Source organism: Anser anser (assembly GCF_964211835.1).
Source record: "Anser anser genome assembly, chromosome: 7".
NCBI classification, from domain to species: domain Eukaryota; kingdom Metazoa; phylum Chordata; class Aves; order Anseriformes; family Anatidae; genus Anser; species Anser anser.
Window position 1 is genome coordinate 32,077,989 of NC_139727.1, and position 21,374 is coordinate 32,099,362.

The following is a 21,374-nucleotide window of genomic DNA, read 5'->3' on the forward strand; positions in this document are numbered from 1 at the left end:
AAAGAAAATCCTGCAACCGAATATTCAGAGGGTACTAGGATGTCCTTGGCCATGGCAGTCAACTGAATGTTGTAGCCAGCATGTGCTGGGACAAATCTTGGAGTAGGAGAGATGCAAACGTGGTGAATGTGTCTGTCTTGCTCTTTTTTTTTTTTTCATAAGTAAGCAGAGAGCTTGGCAAGTTTGTAGTACTTGCGCAGAAGCTCATTTAAAACTTTGAGAGAAGTTAACCGAATTTAAACAATTCTCAGGAATCTCTTTCCCTTTAGGCCTCAGACATGGTCTCCCATGGAAAAGAAATGTATCTGATAATTTATAACCTGTATTCTGTCAAGATATTTTAATGAGAGGTCAGTAAATACCATACATTTGGAAGCAAACAAGCAAAAGCTGGGCCATTTCTTGATGACTTCCGCAGAGTCATCAGAGTAGCTTTCTGTCAGATGCTTTCACTTTGAATGAAGAAATTATATCTAGTCTGCTTAGGTTCAGTTCTGTGAGCCGAGCAATTTTTGACATATCAAGCCAGTCTAAAACTTAATTAGCTGAGGCATAGGAAGTAAATATGTAAAAGAGGCTTTGCAGAAGTCTTAACACTTTTTTCATTAAAAAGAATAACGCTGATTTTCCTGGCTGATTGCAGCGTGATATGCACCATCTGTGGTGATCAGATATGTATCGGAAGCACTGCTTGTGCTCCACTTCCCATATTTCAGTCAGAAGAGAGAAAGGCGAAAGGAAAAATGTGCAAGTTGACATTTCTTTTGAGGAACGCTCTTCCAGTATGAACTATAGATTCACAGGAATTAGAGACCAAACAGTTGAAGTATTCCTCTACCCCTCCTCCCTTCTCCCCCCTTTTTTAAAGTGTCTTCATCAATCAAAATCAACATAAATGAATAATGGAGGCTGATAAAATGTGAAGAGACAATAGCAGCCTTGTTTAGAATTGGCGGCCATAAATCCATTGTATCCAAAGGGACAGCATGAAGCAAATACCTGCTCTCACTGGCCGCCACTGCCATTTAGCCTGCGATTTGAGATATCATATAAGCAAGTGCTGATGTCTCATTGAAGCTTCAGCCCTTTAATGCTTGCTTTATTTTAGAGCACTAGGGCTACGATGAGTCAGGGGAACTCAGAGGGCGAAGGTTTGGAGTGACAGGGGAGTTTCCCTTCTCCTCGTTTGTTAATTTGGGATGACAGAAATAGAAATGGCATTCTCATGAGTAGGTCAAAGGTTTTTTTAGAACCAGCAAGAAAACAAGGAAGCTGGTGGAAAAGGAATGACAGAGTGCATCATTTAAAATCTTTAAAACTGGGGGCTAGTAGAGGTATTCTCTAAGAAAAAAGGGAAGGCATGTCTCCATTGACCATAGAGAGGCATGCACAGGATTGGAGAAGCCCAATGGAAAGCAAAGCCAAGAGGATTATGTACCTAGATTTCAGAAGGCACAATTTATGGTGTGGCTTTTGAGTCCTGACATTTTGATTTAGATATGATAGACCTGAAGTCCTGTGAGCTGCTCTTGTAGGAATTTGACAGAGGGACAAGACCCTCCAGGGTTCAGTTGCTCTTTCTGCCATTTTGAAATGCCAGATCTTAAATGGAAACTTGTCTTCCTTCCTTCCTTACTTCCCATTATAAAGGTCCTTACAATTTTGTGTGTCTTTTGGAAGCAAGACTGTGTGAGCAAGCTCAAATGTGATTCTTAGGCCCAGACCCAATTCAAGAGGTTTAAAGTTGCCTTTTTTTATCTTCGTGTCTTCTGTAAGTGTACTTTGTTTGGTAGAGCGTATCAGACAAGGATCACTTGCTAAGGGCTCATTAGCACCAACAGCATCCTAGCTATATTAGAATCTGAATATATCTACCTCAACTTTATTTTCATGCCTTTTATGATTTTCATTCTCCCTACATTAAAAAAATACAACAAATACAACCAACTACCTCGCAGGAAAGATTGATGACCTTTCTGATAGTACTGAGGAATGTTCTTTAAAATCGAAATCTGAATGAGATCTGCAGTGGCATGGCACCTCGCTGTAGAGTGGCTTGAAGGTGCCACTTCTGTTGTGAAAACAGTTTATTTAGTAGTTAGTGCCTTGACTTTTCTGTCTTTGTACTTCTGAAAGATGATCTCTTGCAAACGGTGAACCCTTAGCCTTAACGAAGTACTGATCCCTCTTTAACATTTACTTAATTGAAGCTTAGAAGTAAAAAAATATAGTGTAGTATTTTCAGACTGCCTGTGTAGCACCTTTCCAAGTTTGCATGCCTGTCAACGGGATGTCATCCTGTAAGTGTTAATGAATGACTCTATTTCCAGTTCGAGTTTCCATTCCTAGGCAAAAATAGCACCAAATACACTATACCACCAGAACAGATATCATTTTTTTTTAAACTTTATAAATCACACAGCAATAAAAAGTAAACTAAGGTTATTTCTTCATTAAAAATGTTCCATAGGTCCAGTACCAAGTAAAAACTATTAAAAAAAAAAAAAAAGACACTGCTTAAAATGGCTAAGTAAAATCACAAGAAATAATTTATCATTATTTTCTAACTAAGCACACTGTATTTTATAAGTATACCAATTATATTTAGCATTCTTCAAGGCTTCTATTGTTGGGCTTTTTTTCCACTACCAGCATGAGTGCTGAAGCTCTAAGCATCCTGTCATGATGCTGATGTTTTGTCTAAGAAAAGATGTGTTCCTCAGCTGTGGTAATTATTTCAGCATTTGTGCCTTTTCAGATGACACTTGGCCAACTTTTTAAAATTGCGTAAGTCCCATGTACAGAGTGATGAGGGCTGAGATTTTTAAGGGCCTTGAAGTATCTAATTCATGGCACAGACTGGCTAACTACCTCCAAAGATCTGATTCTTGGATCTGATTCATTTAGTCTAGGAGTCTCAAAGTCCTAATTATCTAACCCATTGCTTAAGGTAGGATTTGGGCTTCTTTTTTTATTTTATTTTTTTTTTTGATTTTCCTAACACAAATCATTTATAAAGAGTTAGCAGAATGTTATAATGGTGTGCATTAGGGTTGGATATAAGGTAGAAAGCAATAACCAGGATTATAAGTGTTTGATCTGTAGAATTCTAAAATAGGCTTTTAAATTTGATTAACTGTCTCAGCGTATGGCTAATCACCTAAATCCTTTGTAAACTATTTGTAAATGCACCCTTGACGTACAGCATGACTAGTTTGTCTGTATTTTATGAAACATAACAACTCCACTGAGGAAATGGAGCAGTATTTCTGCAGTATAGTCAATGTAATTGTGAATTTGGTGTTCCAGATTTTAATTGAGGAAAGTGAAATACTTAGATTTTCTAAATTGCCTTGTGCAAATTTCTTGTGGAAAGGTAATACAGAGCAGCTACACTCATACTCAGAACAAAGAATGCAAAGGAAAGTAAAAGGAAGGAGAGATATAAAAGAGTTAAAACATGAAAATGCAATCATTTCAGGACAGTTTAGACCTCAGTTCTGTGATTTGAAACCATCATCATCAACAGTGGGATCTCTTGCCCCCAAAACTACTCACTTCTATCCCTGTGCTGCATCCAGCTGCCCTCTCGTTTTCATGGACACTTCTGTTCTAGGGTCAACATCTTGAAATGGAATCGATCCCCTGTAAAACAGCTCTTCTCTCCCAGACTCCTCTTTTTTTTTTTTTTTTTTTATTTTCTTTTTTTATCCTGGATCAGTTCCTTGATCTGATTCATTGCATAGACCCACGAGCTGTTGAATCAGCGCAACTGAGGTTGGCATGCTGTAACGTGATGGCAGAAATGAACACCGAGAGGAGATGGGAGCAGGGGGAGGAAGGGACAGACCTGATCATGGCTCCTAAAATTAGTATTGCTGCTGGATGCTTTGCATCTTGGAAACACAGTCTTGGCTTGGGTACAGGGCATGGAGTCAGAACATTTAAACAATAAACTCCCCTCTAGCCTTTGACACCCTTAAACTTTAGATTTGCCATCTGCTAAGTGGGAATAATGCTAGTTACCTCAGTGATGTGAAGATTTACTGATTGTTCAACCAATTAATGCCTGAAAAATAGGAGACACTGTTTTTTACACTCCTGCATTTTGCTGAAATAGCTCTCTCATCGTTGTAAACTACATTTCATCTGTAGTAAAATATTTGTTTTCAACTGTGTTCCTCCTATTGGAAATATGTTGCTAGAGCAAAGACAGGTCCCTGTTTTTGTAACCCAAGTATCTCTATTTTTAGTTTTAAGATGTTGGCTGCATCCCTCTCTCTCTGTCTCTCTCTCTCTCAAATATGAGTATATATTTATAGCTCTTGCTATTGGAAGAGAATTTCCTGCAAACAGATCCATTTCTGCAGAGCTCTGCTCCAGCACAGAGTCCCATGTGTTCCACTGAGAGATTGCTCCAGAACAAATGTCTGTTCTGGTTGTAGGATCAGCCTTGCAAACTGTAAACTTTATATTGCCTTCAGCACATAATAAATTTGCATGTGCAGTAGGTATTAGCAACTGGGCATCCGATACTTGGCAGAGTTGCATCTGAAGACATGACTGACACAAGGGATGCAGCCCCAGCGTCCTACTGAGCCGTTTCCGCTTTGGATAATTACATCCTCAGTTTTCTCTGCAGTTTTAACTGGGAGGGGAGGAATATCTGTCTTCACATTTAAAGACGTGAATCTTGTAGCCATGCTCCATTAAACAGCTGCTACATCTCAGCCAGAAATAGGTGAGGGGACTTTTGACACAATGGTCGTACCTGCTTTGCGTTCTGAGCTGCACAAACCAAGTCGTGCTGCGTGGGTACCCGAGAGCAGGACTCGACCTGCAGTTAGGTTTGGTTCACATGGAGCAAGCAGTGCTCGTTCAGATCCTTTCAGGGACTTCAGAGCTACTGATGTGCATGAGGATTGCAGAATCAGGCCCCTAAGGATCCTTAGGAATGAAAGGTATCCTGTAACTGCAAGGTATTATTATGATTACCACTCTGGAGAACACAGAGGTATTGAAGTTGGCAAAATAAATTACAGAGTTAAAGGTATAAGTAAACCAAGAAGCGACTGATGTTTTTTGCATAGTAATAATCTTCATAATCACTTCATTTGCACAGTCATTTCATTTTAAACTTTAGGCACAGTTTTGAAGCACAACTCAGTGGAGATTTTTGCTGTAAACTATATACTTTAATGAAAGCTAATTGGAGGACAAATTTTAATCTAATTAAAATGTGACTGCATAAAGCGGAGAGGATGAATGAAGTGAAATGCTCTATGGGGCACAGTTTTCAAACAGTGATTGTCCTGAATACTAAGTCAAATGAAGCTTTTGTAAAATGATGATCATGAACATTGCCAGCAACAGAACAACCTTGAGAGCCTGTAAATGAAAGTTTTAGTGTGTGCAGTTTAAAAAGTGGACATTCAAATCACAACCGGGTAAGGATTTTTTTAAAAGAAAGTAAAAAGCAACGCACGCAGTCTCATCTGAAAACATAACAAGTAAATTAGCCAAAGGTGTACATTCCTTCTAAGTTCTCATGATCAGCAGATGCAAATGTTTGCAGTGTGCCGATGAGTTATGAGCCCTAATGAGATTTCAATGCTGAGCAAACAATAAAAATTTATTCATTGCATAGTTTTAGTGGCCTTTGGCTTCATGGTTAGTGTTACACCCTTTCAACAGCTTTGGTAATATAATATCCAGCTGGCTTTGGAGGTAAGGAAAATTTTAGGGGTGAACTGAAATTGTGAGAAATAATGTGATTGATTGCTTTGTCAGAATAATGCATTTCCACGGTATAATTGTCCGCAGTAATCCTAGCCCGGGTACAGATACGTAGGTTCTAGTTATGTTCGGACACAAATTGTGAAGGATTCAGGTGAAGGATGGCTTTTCCAGCGTCTGAGCCAGACCATTTCCTGCGCTAGGTACGGATCCAGAGGTCTCACAAACAGCCCCTCTAACAAGGACATTCCTGTCATAGTCCGGTGAGGGGGAGAGTTGAAAAGCTGCACTTTCACCAGCAACTGTCATGTGTCACGGTGAAAGAAGCTGAGCACAAACACAAGAAGAAACACACAACAGATACTGAAATAAATGTATGTAACGGGGTGCAGGGGGCTGGGGCAGGCTGTGAATCGGGGAATTCAACTGGTGCGGTGTGAGAGTGAGCTCAAATGTATTAAATTTAAAAGACCATTTGTGGGTTAGGCTTTTATGAATCCAGAACCTTCACTATAATGATTGCCTGCATTACCCTACATAATATTAAAATCTTAGCATGTGATTAATAGCAGATTCCCTGCATACGTGTCACAACACACATCTGCAGCAAATCTGCTAGTATATTTCTGCGCTAGTTTTACTTTGGGGCCATAAAGTAATTCCTGTTTTGTGAATGAGAATAAACCTATTATGCAGTAGGTTAGCTACACCCAGTTTCTTCTCTTGAGGGAAAAAGAGCTGCTTATTTGATACTGCATCTCAAATTTCAGTGTTCAGAAGTGAGTTTAAGCCTCTGATAGATTTGCTTGAGCAAGCTGTTGGGAGTTGCCTTCCCTGTTACTTAGTTCTACATTTTCCAAAACCTTCTGTGCAAAGAGTATTGAGAAACTTCTGGACAGCAGTAAACTAGTGGACTTAATTATAAAGTGTTTATTGCTAAATTTGTTAATGAGTCAACATGCAAAAAAGATATATTTATCCCCGTTTCCTCTTAAAATCGTAGTAAAAAAATAACTTCAAAAAATCTTTTTCTTAAGCTGTTCGGTGATGCAGTTTTGCTGTTCACAAAAGCCCTTTTTCCCATCCGCAAATAGCTACCTTTCACTTTGCCCCAAGGGAACAGTGCATAGCTCAAATGAAGGTTAAAAAAAAAAAAAGATTTTTCCCACTTGTAACTCAAACTCTCTGCATATTCACACACACACACACACAAAACGAAAGATGCAGAAATGTTGCTCCAGTCTGCCCTCTGAAAAGTCCTGCCGACCTGTTTTATTCACCAAAATCAAAACAGAACCCAACAAAAACAACTTAAATGACAACAAGAAAACATTAGGAAAGCAACATCTGTTTTGCATTCTTGGCATCAACTCTGCCCTTGCAACACAGGGTCTGACACAGATGTACAGGGTTATGACACCACCGAGTACCGCTTGATTTAAATTGGTGTAACTGAGAGCAGAATCAGGGCGCTGAATTCTTACAACGTTGTGCAAAACCGTGGCTCTTGATCTCCTTTGCAGATGTGGGACTCCAACCCCACTGAAGTTATGGACATCTTTCCATTGAGGGATGTGGGCTGTAGATCAAATCGTATTCCTCTACCAGCAGTTCAGAATTTATTATTGACTGTATATTTTCTGTCGGTGCGTTTTGTTTTCTGTATAATTGTTTTACTCTGTCGCTTTCCAATAGCCTTTCACTGTGTGTAGCTGCATTCAGAGAACCTATCTGTTGAATGATATTACATAACTAAACCCTTCAGTTTTTGAATAAAACAAAATAATAGCAAGGAGACAGAAATTTAAAGCTCTTCTGAAGAAAGGCAAAAATAGCTCAGACTGTGAATTAAAATAAACCAGCGATTAGGGAAGTTTGGGAAGCCAGAGTTGCCAAGAGAGCAGCTCTCTCACCAGAGGCAGCATGATTACATGAGATGGCACAAAGAGAGCAATTCGCTCTCTGTTTGATTGCCCATCCATAGTTGTAACAGAGACAAAATTAGCTCAACTCATACCTGGCATAACTTCAGTGTCTCCAATAGGGCTGTATCAGATGCAATGACATGCTTGCAGTGTTTTCACCAGCCACTAGATGTCTGTGTGTGCTCTACAAAGTTTCTGAGCAGAAGATGCCCCTGGTAAACAAGAGAGACAAAACTGGAACACAAGCTGTGGGGAAGCATGATAGGTTGTGTTTATAAGTGTAGCATCGTTACTTTAATTAAGCCTGTGTTTAAAGCAATTTATACTGTGTAAAACTAAATTCCAACTTTTCCAACTTCAGACAAATAAGGAAAACGTGCCTCTCCTGGTCCACGTCTAGTTAAGACAAACTGTTTTCTTTATGTCTATGGGAAGGGCTGAAATGTGTCATGTTGTGAAAGTTTTGCAGGAAGTTGCTGAGATGCAAAAGAGGCTAATCTTATTTCTATTCCGAAACAGTGAAAGACCATAAAATAAAACATCTGCTCTGTAAGTGAATCGGTGAGAGCTCACTATATAATTCCAGCCTGTACAATCCAAGTCGTTGTACCGCTGGAGCCATATTTCCACATATACAACGCATCAGCATATCTGGGTGCACTCAGGAAGGCTGTGCGTCAGATGCCAAGTTTAGTATATCTTAAAAAAAAAAAAAAATCAAAACTCCTTGAAGAGCAGTTCTGGGTACAGAAATCTATTTCACAGTTCTGTTTATCAGTCAGTCCACCGGCTGACCAGGGTAGCTGCACCTGTGACCAGCTTTTCTGCAGAGATCTCCAAAGAAAAAATGCAAAAGTAATCAGCACATGTTTGCCTTTCATTTATCTCTGTCATCAGGGAATAAGATACAGATAGTATCAGGAGCAATGAAAAGTACATTCTGATATTATTTTCAGTTTTGTGTCTAGACAGAGAGGAGCAACCACTTGTATCTCTGTGGAGCACACAGCCCCCCTCCACGCTCACGTTGGAGGCTGAAGGCCAGAGGGGGGTAGTAGGCTGTCTATACTAAAAAAAAAAAGTTTAAAACCACCACCTACTCATCAGGTGACTGGAGACTGTGGTTGTAAAATGTGCTGCAGGCAGAAGTTCTGAAAAATCCCAGAAAGTGTTGAAAACATCTCTAAACAAGGTATTTTTCTCCTGCACCTTTCTTGCTAAAGGTCCCAATTGCTGCCAAGAAAACTAGTGAGAATGTTAGCTGCCAAATAAAAAATTTATGACAGTGTTTGGCAAAGGATTGTATCACTGCTTGTTTTATACATTTCCACAAGGCTCTTGAAGGGCTGTTGGACACATACAGCTCACTGATCACTGTGCTTTATCTGTTCTTTAATATATGAAAAAAAGCAAGCTCCAATAAAATACGATTTAAACAATATATATCTTTTTTCTTTTAATAGCCTTCTGTAAGCATTTGCTATGGTAAGAATATAATTTCTAAACAACATTCCACATATATATACATATATATATATAAATTAAAGCCCTTTACCTGACAAAGTTTCTTGTTATTTAAGTCACTTTCATAGTAAAAATACATGAATTTTTCAATTAAAAATGTATTGCTCTTGCAATTGTGCTTGTTATATGTTGGAGTCTGGGCCAATAAACCGCCTGTTAAAACATAAAGAGGTCCATTCAGTCAAACGTGTGCCTGCCATTTATGTTTCAAAAACCAAGAAAATAATATGTTGGAATTGCATTGCTCACCAGTATCAATTAGATTTTCAGCTGTATCGTTAAATTAACGTTGGGGGAGAAAATTGTTCCGATGGATTTAGTGGAAAAAATATATTTTTGAATACAGAGTTTGCACACTGACAATAATGATTAAGTTGACCAATGTTGAAGCAACACCCTTAAATGTATTTTTCCCATCTGAAGAAACGAAATTGTCTGTCTCTCTCTTTTCAAACCAGTTAGCAGATTAGGCTTCCAGCTGATAATTAGTGCTGTTTAACACTGATCTTGTCATTCTGAAATCTCAAAGCCCAAACTGTTTGCTTTTTCTCATTATCATGTGCTCTGGAGGTGGGAAGTTTGGAATACGGAATTGCACCTTCCTGCACCATTTTGTAAAGAGGCAAAGAGCATCTCCTCGCTGCAGTGGCCAGGAGCAGCGAGACACAATCCTGGTGTACTGTCTGTCCCCTTCAAAGGGGACAGCCAGAGCAACACGACCCGGTGCTTTTCCTGGAGCTGCCCCAAGGCAGCATGGCTCTGCACCATGCTTGTTTCTTCATGGCACAGTTGAGCCCACAGCAAATATTTGAGAGCAGCCAACAGCACTACAAATACCGCACGCCTTATATATGCTTGAGTATTTCATGGTATTTGATATAAAGTACTCAAGACAGACCAGCATTAAGAGGATTATTTCAGACAGCATTAGGAGTTAATTTACAGAAGATTAGCTCTAAATCAGGCAGATATCATAAGCAAATTAACATCAGTTGTAGGAGATTCAGAATCAAAATGTGTGGTGTTTTTAGTTTCTCCCTGCATATGCTTAGTAGATGGGTAGTATTGTTATTAGTTTCCAAGGCTGAGGTGTTACATCTTGAATAGGAAAGAACAGGTATGCATTTTTTCTAGATGCACACTATTTATTATGATGCTGTTTACTGGCAGTGAAACTGCTTAACTCCAAGTACCCTTCCTCTGCTAAATATTTTACATTTCATACCATTTCTTTATTGAGTAATGTTTTGTTTGGCCCTAGAAATGATGTGTCCATGGTGTGTTACAATATTCTTAAATAGGTAATATGCAGCTTTGACTTCAGATTGACATACTTAATCCTTTCTGTTTTTTTTTTTTGCTGTTAAAATGAGTCATACTCTAATGCCAACTCATAAAAATGAAAGAGTGTATAAAATGCTACGTACTGTGGTGAAGATTACAGCTACTTAAAAATAGCTTCCCTAATATTTAAGCTTGTAAATTACAGATTTGTATTATTTCTACAGGAATGATGTTTAATGTGTATTAAAAAGCAGATTCTGTTCTTCACTCAGTTTTCAGACATGTTTTTCTGACTGCAGACAGACATAAGGCATAAGCAACTACCCAATCCCATCTCAGTATCACAGTTTCAAAATCACTTGCCTAATTAATGGAGAGAATTATGAAATGGACTGAACCTCGATGTTAAAGTCTATGTACTGAGTTGTACTTGGGATTCTGAAAGTTTTGAAGTCTCAGAATGGGATTCCCAGCTTTGGAAAAATTTGTATTCTGCTCTCCAAGAGATATTAAACTAATTAGTCTTCAGTGTGCTCCTGAGCATCTGTTCTTCTAGCTGGGGAGGGAAGTCTGGGCAGTGTTTTACAATTTTTTCCTTTCTTGATGGACCAAATTCCTCTTGACAAGGTTGGCCTGAGGTCATGAACGTCTCCCTGTGTTCACTGAGACAGGAATCTTCACTCTTTCTACGAGATCATGAAAACTTACACCCACTCTAAGCCAGGTTGGGCTTGCAGGTCCCACCGGTTGCAAGATCTGCAAATGCTCCTGCACTTTGACTTCGTGCCCTGTAGTTGTACAGAATGCATGGAGGCTCGGTGTGGTTATTAAACCGAGGTGTCTGAGGTCATAGCAAAGTAGAGGCATTTCTGCTCCCCTAATAGAAATACTGTAACATGCTGAAAAGAAAATACTCTAATAGTGGCAAGTATCTCCTGTCAACTAATTTGATAGTTCTCTATCAGGTAAACCATTTGTGAATACATCGATTCTTTTTATTTTTCACTGTTCTGTCTTCACTATTCCCAGGTTTTCTCTGAACCAGTTGGGCAAAAATTGATTTTTATTTGTTCCACTGGCCTTGTGGAAAATTAGCTTATGAACTGGTTTTTATAGGAAGACTCAAAGCACAGAACAGGTTGAAAAATAAGCCTATAGCAGTCAAAATTGTTGTCTGAAATGTCTTCAGACTGGAAGGCTGAATTTATTGCTCAAAACAAGTACTAGCAATGTGGAGGTGTGCAGTCCTGCTCATTATCACTGGAAAAGGGGGAACCAAAAAGCACAGTAAAAAATTAAATTTTAATAATGCTAGTGATATTTTCTAAATCCTTCTTGACAGAAAGATTCTCATTATTTTTATCTGTCTCAGAGTAGGCTCTTTTAATGCCATCTCACAAATGGCCTTAGCCATGATTGTTTTCCTTTCTTTTAGAGCATTTGAAAAAAAAAAAAAAAAAGAATACATACCAAAAAAAAATCTATTCTATCATTCAAGAAGTGCCATGAAATGGTAACATTTTGGAGAGCACATCTTCAGGAACAATTGCTGCAGATGCCTCCAGGTTTTTACAAAAGAGGTCAACACTGTTAAGACAATTGTAGCAAACTTGCCATACAAAGATGCCCAGTCAAATATAGTGTGATAAGGGGAAAATAATACAAGCAAAGTAATGTCCAGTCTCCAGGTTCATCACACCTAAAATCTGTAGGTTTATCATTAAAGTGAGGCAAGGTGAAAGATGTTAACTTTCTTTCATCCATTTAAGATATATATTGTAGTGCTATCTAATGATTATGAAAGTTGATAAAATGCAGACTTAAGACATCTTTGCTTTCTTTAAATTGCACAGAATGTAAACTTAACTATATTTACCATAAAAGCCAATGTGTAATCATGTATGTTCTTGTCGTTTTATAGCTTGCATACATTTCTTCTGCTGGAGAAGTAATTGCTTCAGCTTTGAGGGGGCTGGGGTTAGGGTTTTTTTTTCCCTATTAACTGTTTGGGGACAAGGGCTATATGCGGTCAGTGTGCTGAAGAATGCCATTATTCTGACAGCTGGGCTGTCTACCCTCTCTCAGAGCTCTTTCTAAAGCGCTTGTAATGTTTGCTGAGGCCTACGGTTCTTAGTCATGCTCAGGTGACTAAATGTATGATTTGTTCTTCTTGATACTTCAGTACCCTGAGAAAGGCTGATTGGAGATTAATGCAACCTTGACTCCTTCCACTTGCAGTTGCCACTGCACACATGATCTTCATTTAGACTTGCCAAAGAGATCTGGTGTTGCCTCTGCTTTGCATGAAATGAATTAATCCCCCCCGCCCCCCCCAGTTTTGGTTGGTGAGTTTCCATGGCCCCGGAAGCCACCCGCTGTTCCTCCTAATGACAGTAATAATCTAATTTGTTCCCTCCATGGAAGGAGCGGACATGGAGACAGGAGAAAGCTGAAGCTGTGTCACTAAGGACAGTGCAGAGAAATGTTCAATGTCAGTCTCTCGTAAGTGGAAGGGAGCTTTTCATCCTTCAGAAATACCTTCCCATGTGTTCTAAAAATAATCAATGAATAAGCTGAGCTAGTAGATGTGCAGTATCCTTCCCTTTGCTTTTTTATCTTAAGTTCCACTGTCCACGAGGTCCTCTTTCGGCTTTCCATATTATTCCAGTTTGCATGCTGAAGTCTTCGTACATTTGTCTTCCAGTCATTCCTGTAGATATCTTTCCTTCTCAGGTCACTTCGGTCAAGCTGTCATCCACTTCTTCCCCCCAGATTTCTGTGGTCACCTGTGTACTATTTGTACCTCCTGAGACTGCCAGTTACTTGAGACAGAATTAATGTAAGCTATGATACTCATGACCCTGATGGCCACCAAATAACACTATACATCAAAGCTACTCATACACTTCTGCTACATTTGGAATGTATTACAAGATTTCAATTCAGAATTAGACATCTCAGTATTTTAACTAGCAAATACTGTGAAATTCAGTTTAATTTTCCGTCTTAATTGTGAGAGTGTCAGAAGGTGACAAAACATAGTTCTTTGAACCTATCTCCTTGAGATAAAAAACATATCTCCTTGAGCCATGGAACCACAACGTGTTTCAGGAGGCATTCATCCCAGGGAGATATTTTACTGTTGTTCCCATCTCCCGTTCCTCCAGAATTCCTGTCAAAGGGGAAGGGGGTTTGATTCTGCTCAGAAATTTGTGTGGAAATATGGGATCCTTTAAAGAGAGATGGCGAATCAAGGTATTTACTGGCTAATTACTGATGAAATCTACCACGTTACTGGTGAGTTTCACCTCTGTAGTTTTTCTCATTAATGAAAAAAGACACTTTACAACTTGATAAAGCCTTTGGTGAATGATTTTGCCTTCAGAGCGAGCAAGCTTTCTCCAAGCCAATTTGGTCTTGGGAAAACTGTCACTCTTGCTTGGACCTCATCTTCAAGCTTTGAAGGATAGTCATCCCTACCGAGTCTGTAGACACCTAACCTAGCCAGCTAGCTTAACTGACTAGTTCTCCTGGGATGCATATATGGACAGGAAAAAGAGAAGGCAGTTCAGAGCTGGCCTCTAGCTCATATACACAGGGAGCTGAGAGAGATTAGCTAGATATAATTTATATGTTTAAAGCTGGATAGTGTGACTACCTTCCTGCACCTGTTATTACATGACTCATTCTTTCATTCAGAGCCCAGGTGGAAACACATTGATGTGGTTTGAGTGTAATATAACTAGAGATTGGTATCCATGTTATTATAAGTATACAGCTCCAGTCCTTAAGACTGATCTTTAAAGCTAGAGCATTTATCTCTGCATGCACAACTCCCCAGCCCTATCAGCAATATACTAGTTACCTTGTAAGGTCTGTCTCTTAAAAAAAAAAAAAATGTTCTTCTCCTAGAAAAATGCCATCTTTTCTATTATTATTATTCCCCTTTCCTCTAATTCTGAATCTTTAATTATTTGCTCAATTTTCAGCATTTTTTTTATAGATTTTCAGAAGAATTTGCACACAGGAGACTAGAACCCCTAGCCCAAAGGCAAGGAAATGCACCTTTGGGAGGGAATTCAAGGAACACGATATAGGCTTCTACTGGAAATGGTCTGTCTCCAGACTGGAGGGGCAGCCCAGGCAGCTTGGCCTTTTTGGCATGAAGTAAGCCATGGGGAGACCCATTCCCTCACCCCCCAGAGCCTTTTCACTTTTAAATATGCAATGACAATTACAATGGAATTGGTTCTGCTCACCTGGAGAACACAAAAAACTTGAACTTATTTTCAGAGTTTTATGAGGGAGGAAAAAACCTTGATTATTTTCAAGTTCTTCGCTTTTTCCAAGGTCAGTTCAAAGTGGGCTAGGGAGTTCTATGCAAGTTGTGCTGGTATTTTTTGGACTGATATTTCTGCTTTCTAATTTCTGTTGTTAATGGTGAAACATGTCTCAAGTGAGATACTTCCAACCAGCTGTAATTTTTGCTAGGCAGGGTTCTCTTACTCTTATTTCAGTAGGTTGCCATGTCCTTATGTTTTGCCACAGCTTGTCTAGTTCTTTTCAGCTGCTTTTATTTAAGAAAAGCATTCTTAAACCTAAAGATTGGAAAGATGAATAGTTACTTGAACAGCCCCCAGATACCCTTAACTTAAGAGATTTATCATTTTGTATCTAAGGCTTTGCTTTACCAATCATAACATTTTATTCCCATATGCTGGGTCTAGTTCTTTGATTTAAAAGCTCCTGATAAATAGTAGCAAGTATGTCCTTAGATATAGTAATAATGGTGTCTGTCCCAGAAGGTAATCGAGTATAGCTGTATTACTTTAAATTCACGTTTACTGATATATATTTCACAAATACTAGTATGTATTTCCTCGTGTGACTGGACCTACACTTTGTTTGTTTGAATCTGCTGATTTGCTCATGAATGTTGGGTATTTAAAAGCTACTTGCCACTGATTTATATGCACCTATATTTTTGCATGTTAGCAAAAACTGCAGGTCACAAATAAAAGAGTACCTAAAAATGTAATTCAAAGTGACCATTTAAAAGGTACTCTTGTATACAAAGAAGAAGCCTTTCTGCCCAGTGGACTAATAGGAATCATTTCTAGTTAAATCTTAAATGCATATATTACAGTGAAACACTGTTGGACAGTGCTCCGTCATCAATCAGTCTGTGTTCTTGAGGACACTATTTTTCAAGACATTTTCTTTAAGAATAAAGAGCTGTGTTGTAATGAATGTGTGCTAACTGGTTTCCCAAGCCGTTTGCATTTTTTTTTATTTGTATCAGTGTCAGAGTTGAGCTTCTGTAAGAAATTTTTGCTGTATTTTATTTGTAGTCTTCATTATTTCAAGTTAAGCACACAAAACTCTTTAAGCACCCAGAGTCTGCACTGGTTCGTTTATATCCGTATTTAGTTAACATGTTACCGTGATTGCTAATTTTCATGACAATTGTTATTGTACCATCAGTGCTTAATGGCAAGGCATCATTATTCAATGCTGGTCAATCAGGCACTAAGACATGTGCAAGACATCAGGCTGAACCCATATAGATGTCGTGCACTCCCCTGCTAATGAATGCAGTTTTGTAAAAAGGTTTAAACACGGTTGGCATCCTTAATGTAAGGTTTGCAAAAGCTTATTTGGGAACTGCTTTGTGTTTATACGGCACAGATCTAAACATGTCACAAACAGAGTTGGACCCATTGTGCGTGTGCATGTCTGAAGCTACAGAGAGGGGAGAATCATCTTGGGTTTCGCAATGCTGAAAGGCAGCACAATTTCTGGCATGGCGTGGGTATGGGGAACAGATTTGCCAGGGATGCCAGTGTTTGGAAATGGGTGTGGGACTTGTTCTCCAAAGCAGTGATCTCCATGTGCATCGGAGAGGTGATCCCCTCGCCCCCTGAAAGGCAAACAGACCATGTGTGTGGCTCATCGACTCACAGAATAAAGTTGGCACAGGCTCCAGAGGGAGCCTACGGCGTGCCGGTAGTCAGACCAGAAGTTGGGAAAGAGGGTCAGGTGTTTAGAAATGGGGAGCAGAAAGAAACTCACCAGCAATAGAATGCGCTTTCAGTGCTGATAGCCTGGCAAGTTAGCCCGGCGTTCTCTCCCAGGCATCCTTTAATGTTCCCCTTGCATCTGCTTTAGTTACTGTTTCTATGTGGTTTTGCACCCAAATGTTTTGGGCTGCTGTCCATGATAAACTAGATGGAGCTTGGTTTAAAAGCACAGATTTTTTGACTCTTCTAACTAAAAGCAGAATGAGCCCTTGTGCTCTTCGAGTTTCGAGTATGAAAGGAGCAGTAGACATTGGCTGTTAACGAGCTCCAGCACGCCGGGCTCCAGCAGAACTTGGTGTGAATTCAGTGCACAAGCTGCATCGACTAAATGGTTAATTCATCTCATATCAACAGCACTATGATTCATAATGTAAACTCGAGGAATCCTTGATGTTTCAGTCACACATTCCTCTTAATTTGGCCATGCATTCTTTTAAAGCTACAGTGTGCTAACTTAATAAAATGCAGCATGCAAATGCACAAGTTTTTGCCTTCAGGCATTTTAGCCATGGATGTTTCAATGGGTGTCTTCTTTCAAGTATATATTCTTTCTTAAATTATTTACCCTGTAAACATGCTTTGCATTTTCAAAGAAGAATCTGGGCTTCCTCATTCACCAGATTTTGTTGAATTTAAGGTGTAGTAGAGATAAAAGAATATCATCTGCTTCTTGTGAGCGTGTTAGCCTTTGGGATTTTTTGTAGTGAGTGTTAGGCCCCATTTTCTTCCCCTTTGGTATTATCACTCCCTCCCCCATTTAAATTCCTTGATGCTTTGCCTAGAGCAATACCCACTGGCAGTGTCTGGCTGTGACAGCACTATAGGCTTCTCTACAGATGGGTCCTGCCAATGCCAACCATTGTTCTACCACTGTGAGCTGGCTTGACTGCATAGCACCACGCAAAACCCCCTTTCCTCTTCATTTTTTTCTTTACTCTAAAGGGTTGCCCTTGCCTATTGACTTTGAGATCTGAGATGTGCTGACACCCAGAACTTGTGTTTGCTGTCTGAGCAGCGACTCCCGGCATCAGGCTTCCACAGGCACTCTTTGCTGTCCCCTCCACAAGACCGTCCTGCTGCTACCAGACTGCTCTATCCTTTTTCTCCGAGCCCCATCCTTCTGGCAGTTTGCAGTTAGTTTAATTTTACTTGCTCACTTGAAAGTAAAACAGTAAAACTCGGTGTTATTCTTTTTTTAAAGATATAAAATTAATCTTTAACTGTGGGCTTGAATATTAAAAGTATATAATACTTCAGTGTAGGAGTCTGTTGATAACATCCGTCCTATTTCATGATTAATTTGTTCCTTTTAATATGATATTCTTTTGCTGCACTGTGCAGACTAATTCAGATTCCTAGAAATTGAACTTTGATATGTATTTCCTAGATTCCCACTGTAAGCGAACCTTCAATTAGCAGATACAGGTGGCAGCATGCCTAGCTCAGTGTTCTCTTGACAAGGATTTTAGAGGCATGGACAGTGATTAAATAATCCTGCAATTGGGTGTGTACTGCCAGAGTATTAAAAATAAAGCATTTGGAGGATTTGGCTTTTAAAAAAAAAAATCTGTAATTTTAAATCGCAGACGATGAAATGCCTTTTCAGGGGCCAGAGATAGGAGGAGTTGATTCAAACACTCGGTATGTTACGTATGCCTTTGCCTAACTATGTGTTAGATTAAGCGAGTTTCACTCACAGTTAATCCTTTGTAAATTAGCATTATGGATGCCTTGGGGCCCACATCCCACAAATAAAATGGTTGTCAAGCCAGCTGCACTGTGTATTACTTAAGGCTGAATGTTTTAAGAGTTTTCATGCTTTTAATCTATTTCACTGCTGAGTTTCAATTTTGCTGAGTGTCTTTTCAGGAGTGATGAGGGTGAGTGAGTAAATATATATTCTGGTTTTCATGCATTTGCCTGGGCAAATCGTTTGTTATCAGGTGTTTGGCAGAGAATGTCACACCCCACCACAAAAGACAAGCTTGTAAGTTCAGGTGTTAAATTGAAGTGCAAACCAACAAGAACCAAAAGCCCTTAATTAGCTTTATTTTGTTAGCCTGTTACACTTTTTTTTTTTTTTAAGAGTGAGAAACATCCCTCCCTCCTCCTCATCCTTTTGGCAGAGTAAATATTGCCTGTTAAGTTTGAATTAGCTGTCATCGCAAAAGAATTAATGCTGTGGTTGAGCCTTTCTAGTGAGGAAGGGAAAAATAAAGGAGACAGATCTTAGTTCAGCTTTAAGTGATAAATGAGGACAAAGCAGCCCATTCATCTCCTGCTAGGAAAGTGGACACAAACACTAAAGCAGTTTTGCGGAAGACGTGTCAGCAAATGTGATCATTTTGTAACCTGTCAGGAGGATAGAGAGCTAGTCCTTTTAGAGTGTCACAGGGGAGGGTGTCTGTCTGATGTGACAGTTTTCATCCATCCATTTGCTTCTTTTTCTTTAGGTGGGGGGTAAGCAGGGAGAGAGCTGGAGTTGGTTAAAACTGCATTTTTCTTTACACTTTCCAATATAATTTATATGTATATTCACCCGCATCCAAATGAAAAACACTTACCAAGGAAAACTCCCCTCTGCTCTCTAGAGTTTCTTCTCTCTTTCACTGTATGAAATATGCTCAGCTTAACACGTTACATTCCCTCTCTTCAAGTTTGAGCCTTGTACTTGGTATGTTTCACAAAACAGTTTTACTTCTTTTTACCATGGGTTAATAAAAGCTTTGTTTAAATTTGTTTTGCAGAAGCATGAGAAAAAAAAATAATAATAAAAATAACTCAGGGTTCTTTCATTATTGGTTTTCTTGGTTTGAGTTTGATTTTTTTGTTTTATTTTGTTTTGTTTGCTGTATCTCTCCAATTCTGATGATATGCTTCATGTACAAATATGTTTTGCAAAAGTTCTTGTTTTACAAAGAGCCTATGAAAATATTCTTCCTCCTCTGTGAGAATGGAAAAAACAAGCATTAGATTCTTACAATTCAGAATGCTTCTGTAAAATATCTCAAATTCCAATGTTAATTGATTTATCCATTTTAACTGACCTATTAATTCCAGGCAAAATCTGAAGCAATGTGACATCTGATTTTAGAAGCAGGGATTTCTCACAAAAATGATTGAACAATATAAGGACTTTCTACTTCTTTTTATTATTACTAATTTCCATTTTCTTATGCTAGATAGTAAGTGTAACGTTTGCCTATTACCATAAGTAAAGGTATGCTACAGAGACAGGAGATGCTTTTACAACATAAGCTTCACAGTTTGACACTTGCTTCTTTATATCATCCTTTTATTCAAAACTATCTTTTATACTTTTCCCTTGGTGTTTTAGTACAAGTAAGTACCTCATTGACATGTGTTTCCTTGAAATGTTGTACCTTAATGATAAAATCCCTTGAAAATTAATAAATTGTTTCTTTAAGCTGTGAAGATTTCAGAATGGCTTTAAGAATCTAATGGTATTTACAACTACAGAGCACCCTGCTTGGTTTGCATCAGCTGAGGAGTAATAATTTAATTTGCTTTAGAAGGTTAATAAATTGTAACATTATGTACTTCAGTTATTCTAATATATGTGTATGTGTATGCATAATTAAGAAAAGGCTTGTTCTTTCCTGAATGCTAAAGTCGGATTTAATAGCTTCATAAAGAAATGTTTAGAAACACTGGACATTGAAAGAAATGAAAACAATCAAGATATTCAGAATGGTGTAGGAAATCCTAAATTTGTGGGCACATGCCTTCTCTCCATAATAGTTTTCTTTGTATCTCTTTTTATTGTTTTATATATATTCTACTATTCTCACTGTTTTTTTCTTTTTGTCTCTTCTGCTTTTTTTCAGGATCATCCAAAACCGAATTTTGATCGTTGTTCTGGCACTCTTCATCATCCTCACCACCGCGATGGCTATTTATTTTTCTGTCAAGAGACGCTGATATCTTTGTTCTTCACTAAGCAGCAACAAACTGCTTGTTCTGAGTAATTAAGACAAAGTGGTCACATGAATCATTCTCTTGCACTGACAGAGTCTCCCTCTCTTTTCCACTATTCAACTCAGGTGCAAGTGGTGTAAAATATTTTGTATTATTGATGGCATAGCTGATGGCATGTGGGGATGATTATTTTTCTTATATTTTTTGTCTTTATCTGAGTGTTTCTGGAATCTTAATATTTGTTTGGGGGAGGGCTTGCTCTGGTGTAGGAAGACCTAGTGTGTGTCCAATTCTACCCCAGACAATTAGTATGTAAGTTCGAAGAGTTTAGAGAGGTAAAAGTGGTCTTTGCACTTTTCTTGTGCTATACAGGGTGTATGAATATCAAGCAGTATCTGACCTTATGTGATATAGAATACGAGTAAAGCACAGACCAATGATGTAGAAAGTGAACCTGTCTCCTGTGACTAACTCCTGATCATGAATCATGGTAATAGAGGTAAGCAGGTTAAGAACAGCAGGTAGTTTTTAAAAGAGAGCAACCTTTAGATGATGTTTAATATCTCCTGTGAATCCAAAACATTATTTAACTTTTTATTTTTTTTTTAATTTAATCTTTCTTTTCTGCTTATTCAAAACACTTCCATCAGGATTATGATAAAGCATCACTTGCCCAAAAAGATAGTTGTGGCCACAGTCCATCTGTTGAATCAGTTTCAAATCTTCCAATGTTGATATAAGTACTGATAAGTGTATACACTAGATCTTTATTAAAGGTGTACAAAGCTACTTACCTATTCATTGCTGATTGAAAAGAGATCCTAAATAATAGTTTAGTGGCAAGCACTTGACTACCATTAAACAAAAATCTAGATTTTGCATATTG

The 21,374-nt window shown here is 38.6% G+C and overlaps 1 protein-coding gene across 4 annotated transcripts in view; it reads left to right on the forward strand.

The window, feature by feature from the left end:
- The window catches only part of VTI1A (vesicle transport through interaction with t-SNAREs 1A), a 284,643-nt gene that overhangs the window by 263,122 nt on the left and 147 nt on the right, over positions 1-21,374 (forward strand). For all 4 annotated transcript variants that reach the window (XM_083844102.1, XM_083844100.1, XM_083844104.1 and 1 more), the window contains one exon: positions 20,398-21,374. This exon is cut by the window's right edge and continues 147 nt beyond it. Coding sequence is in view for 2 of the 4 variants with exons in the window: in XM_083844100.1 (XP_083700226.1) it covers positions 20,398-20,491 (94 nt within the window). In the remaining 2 variants the exon portion in view is untranslated. The remainder of the gene's footprint in view (positions 1-20,397) is intronic.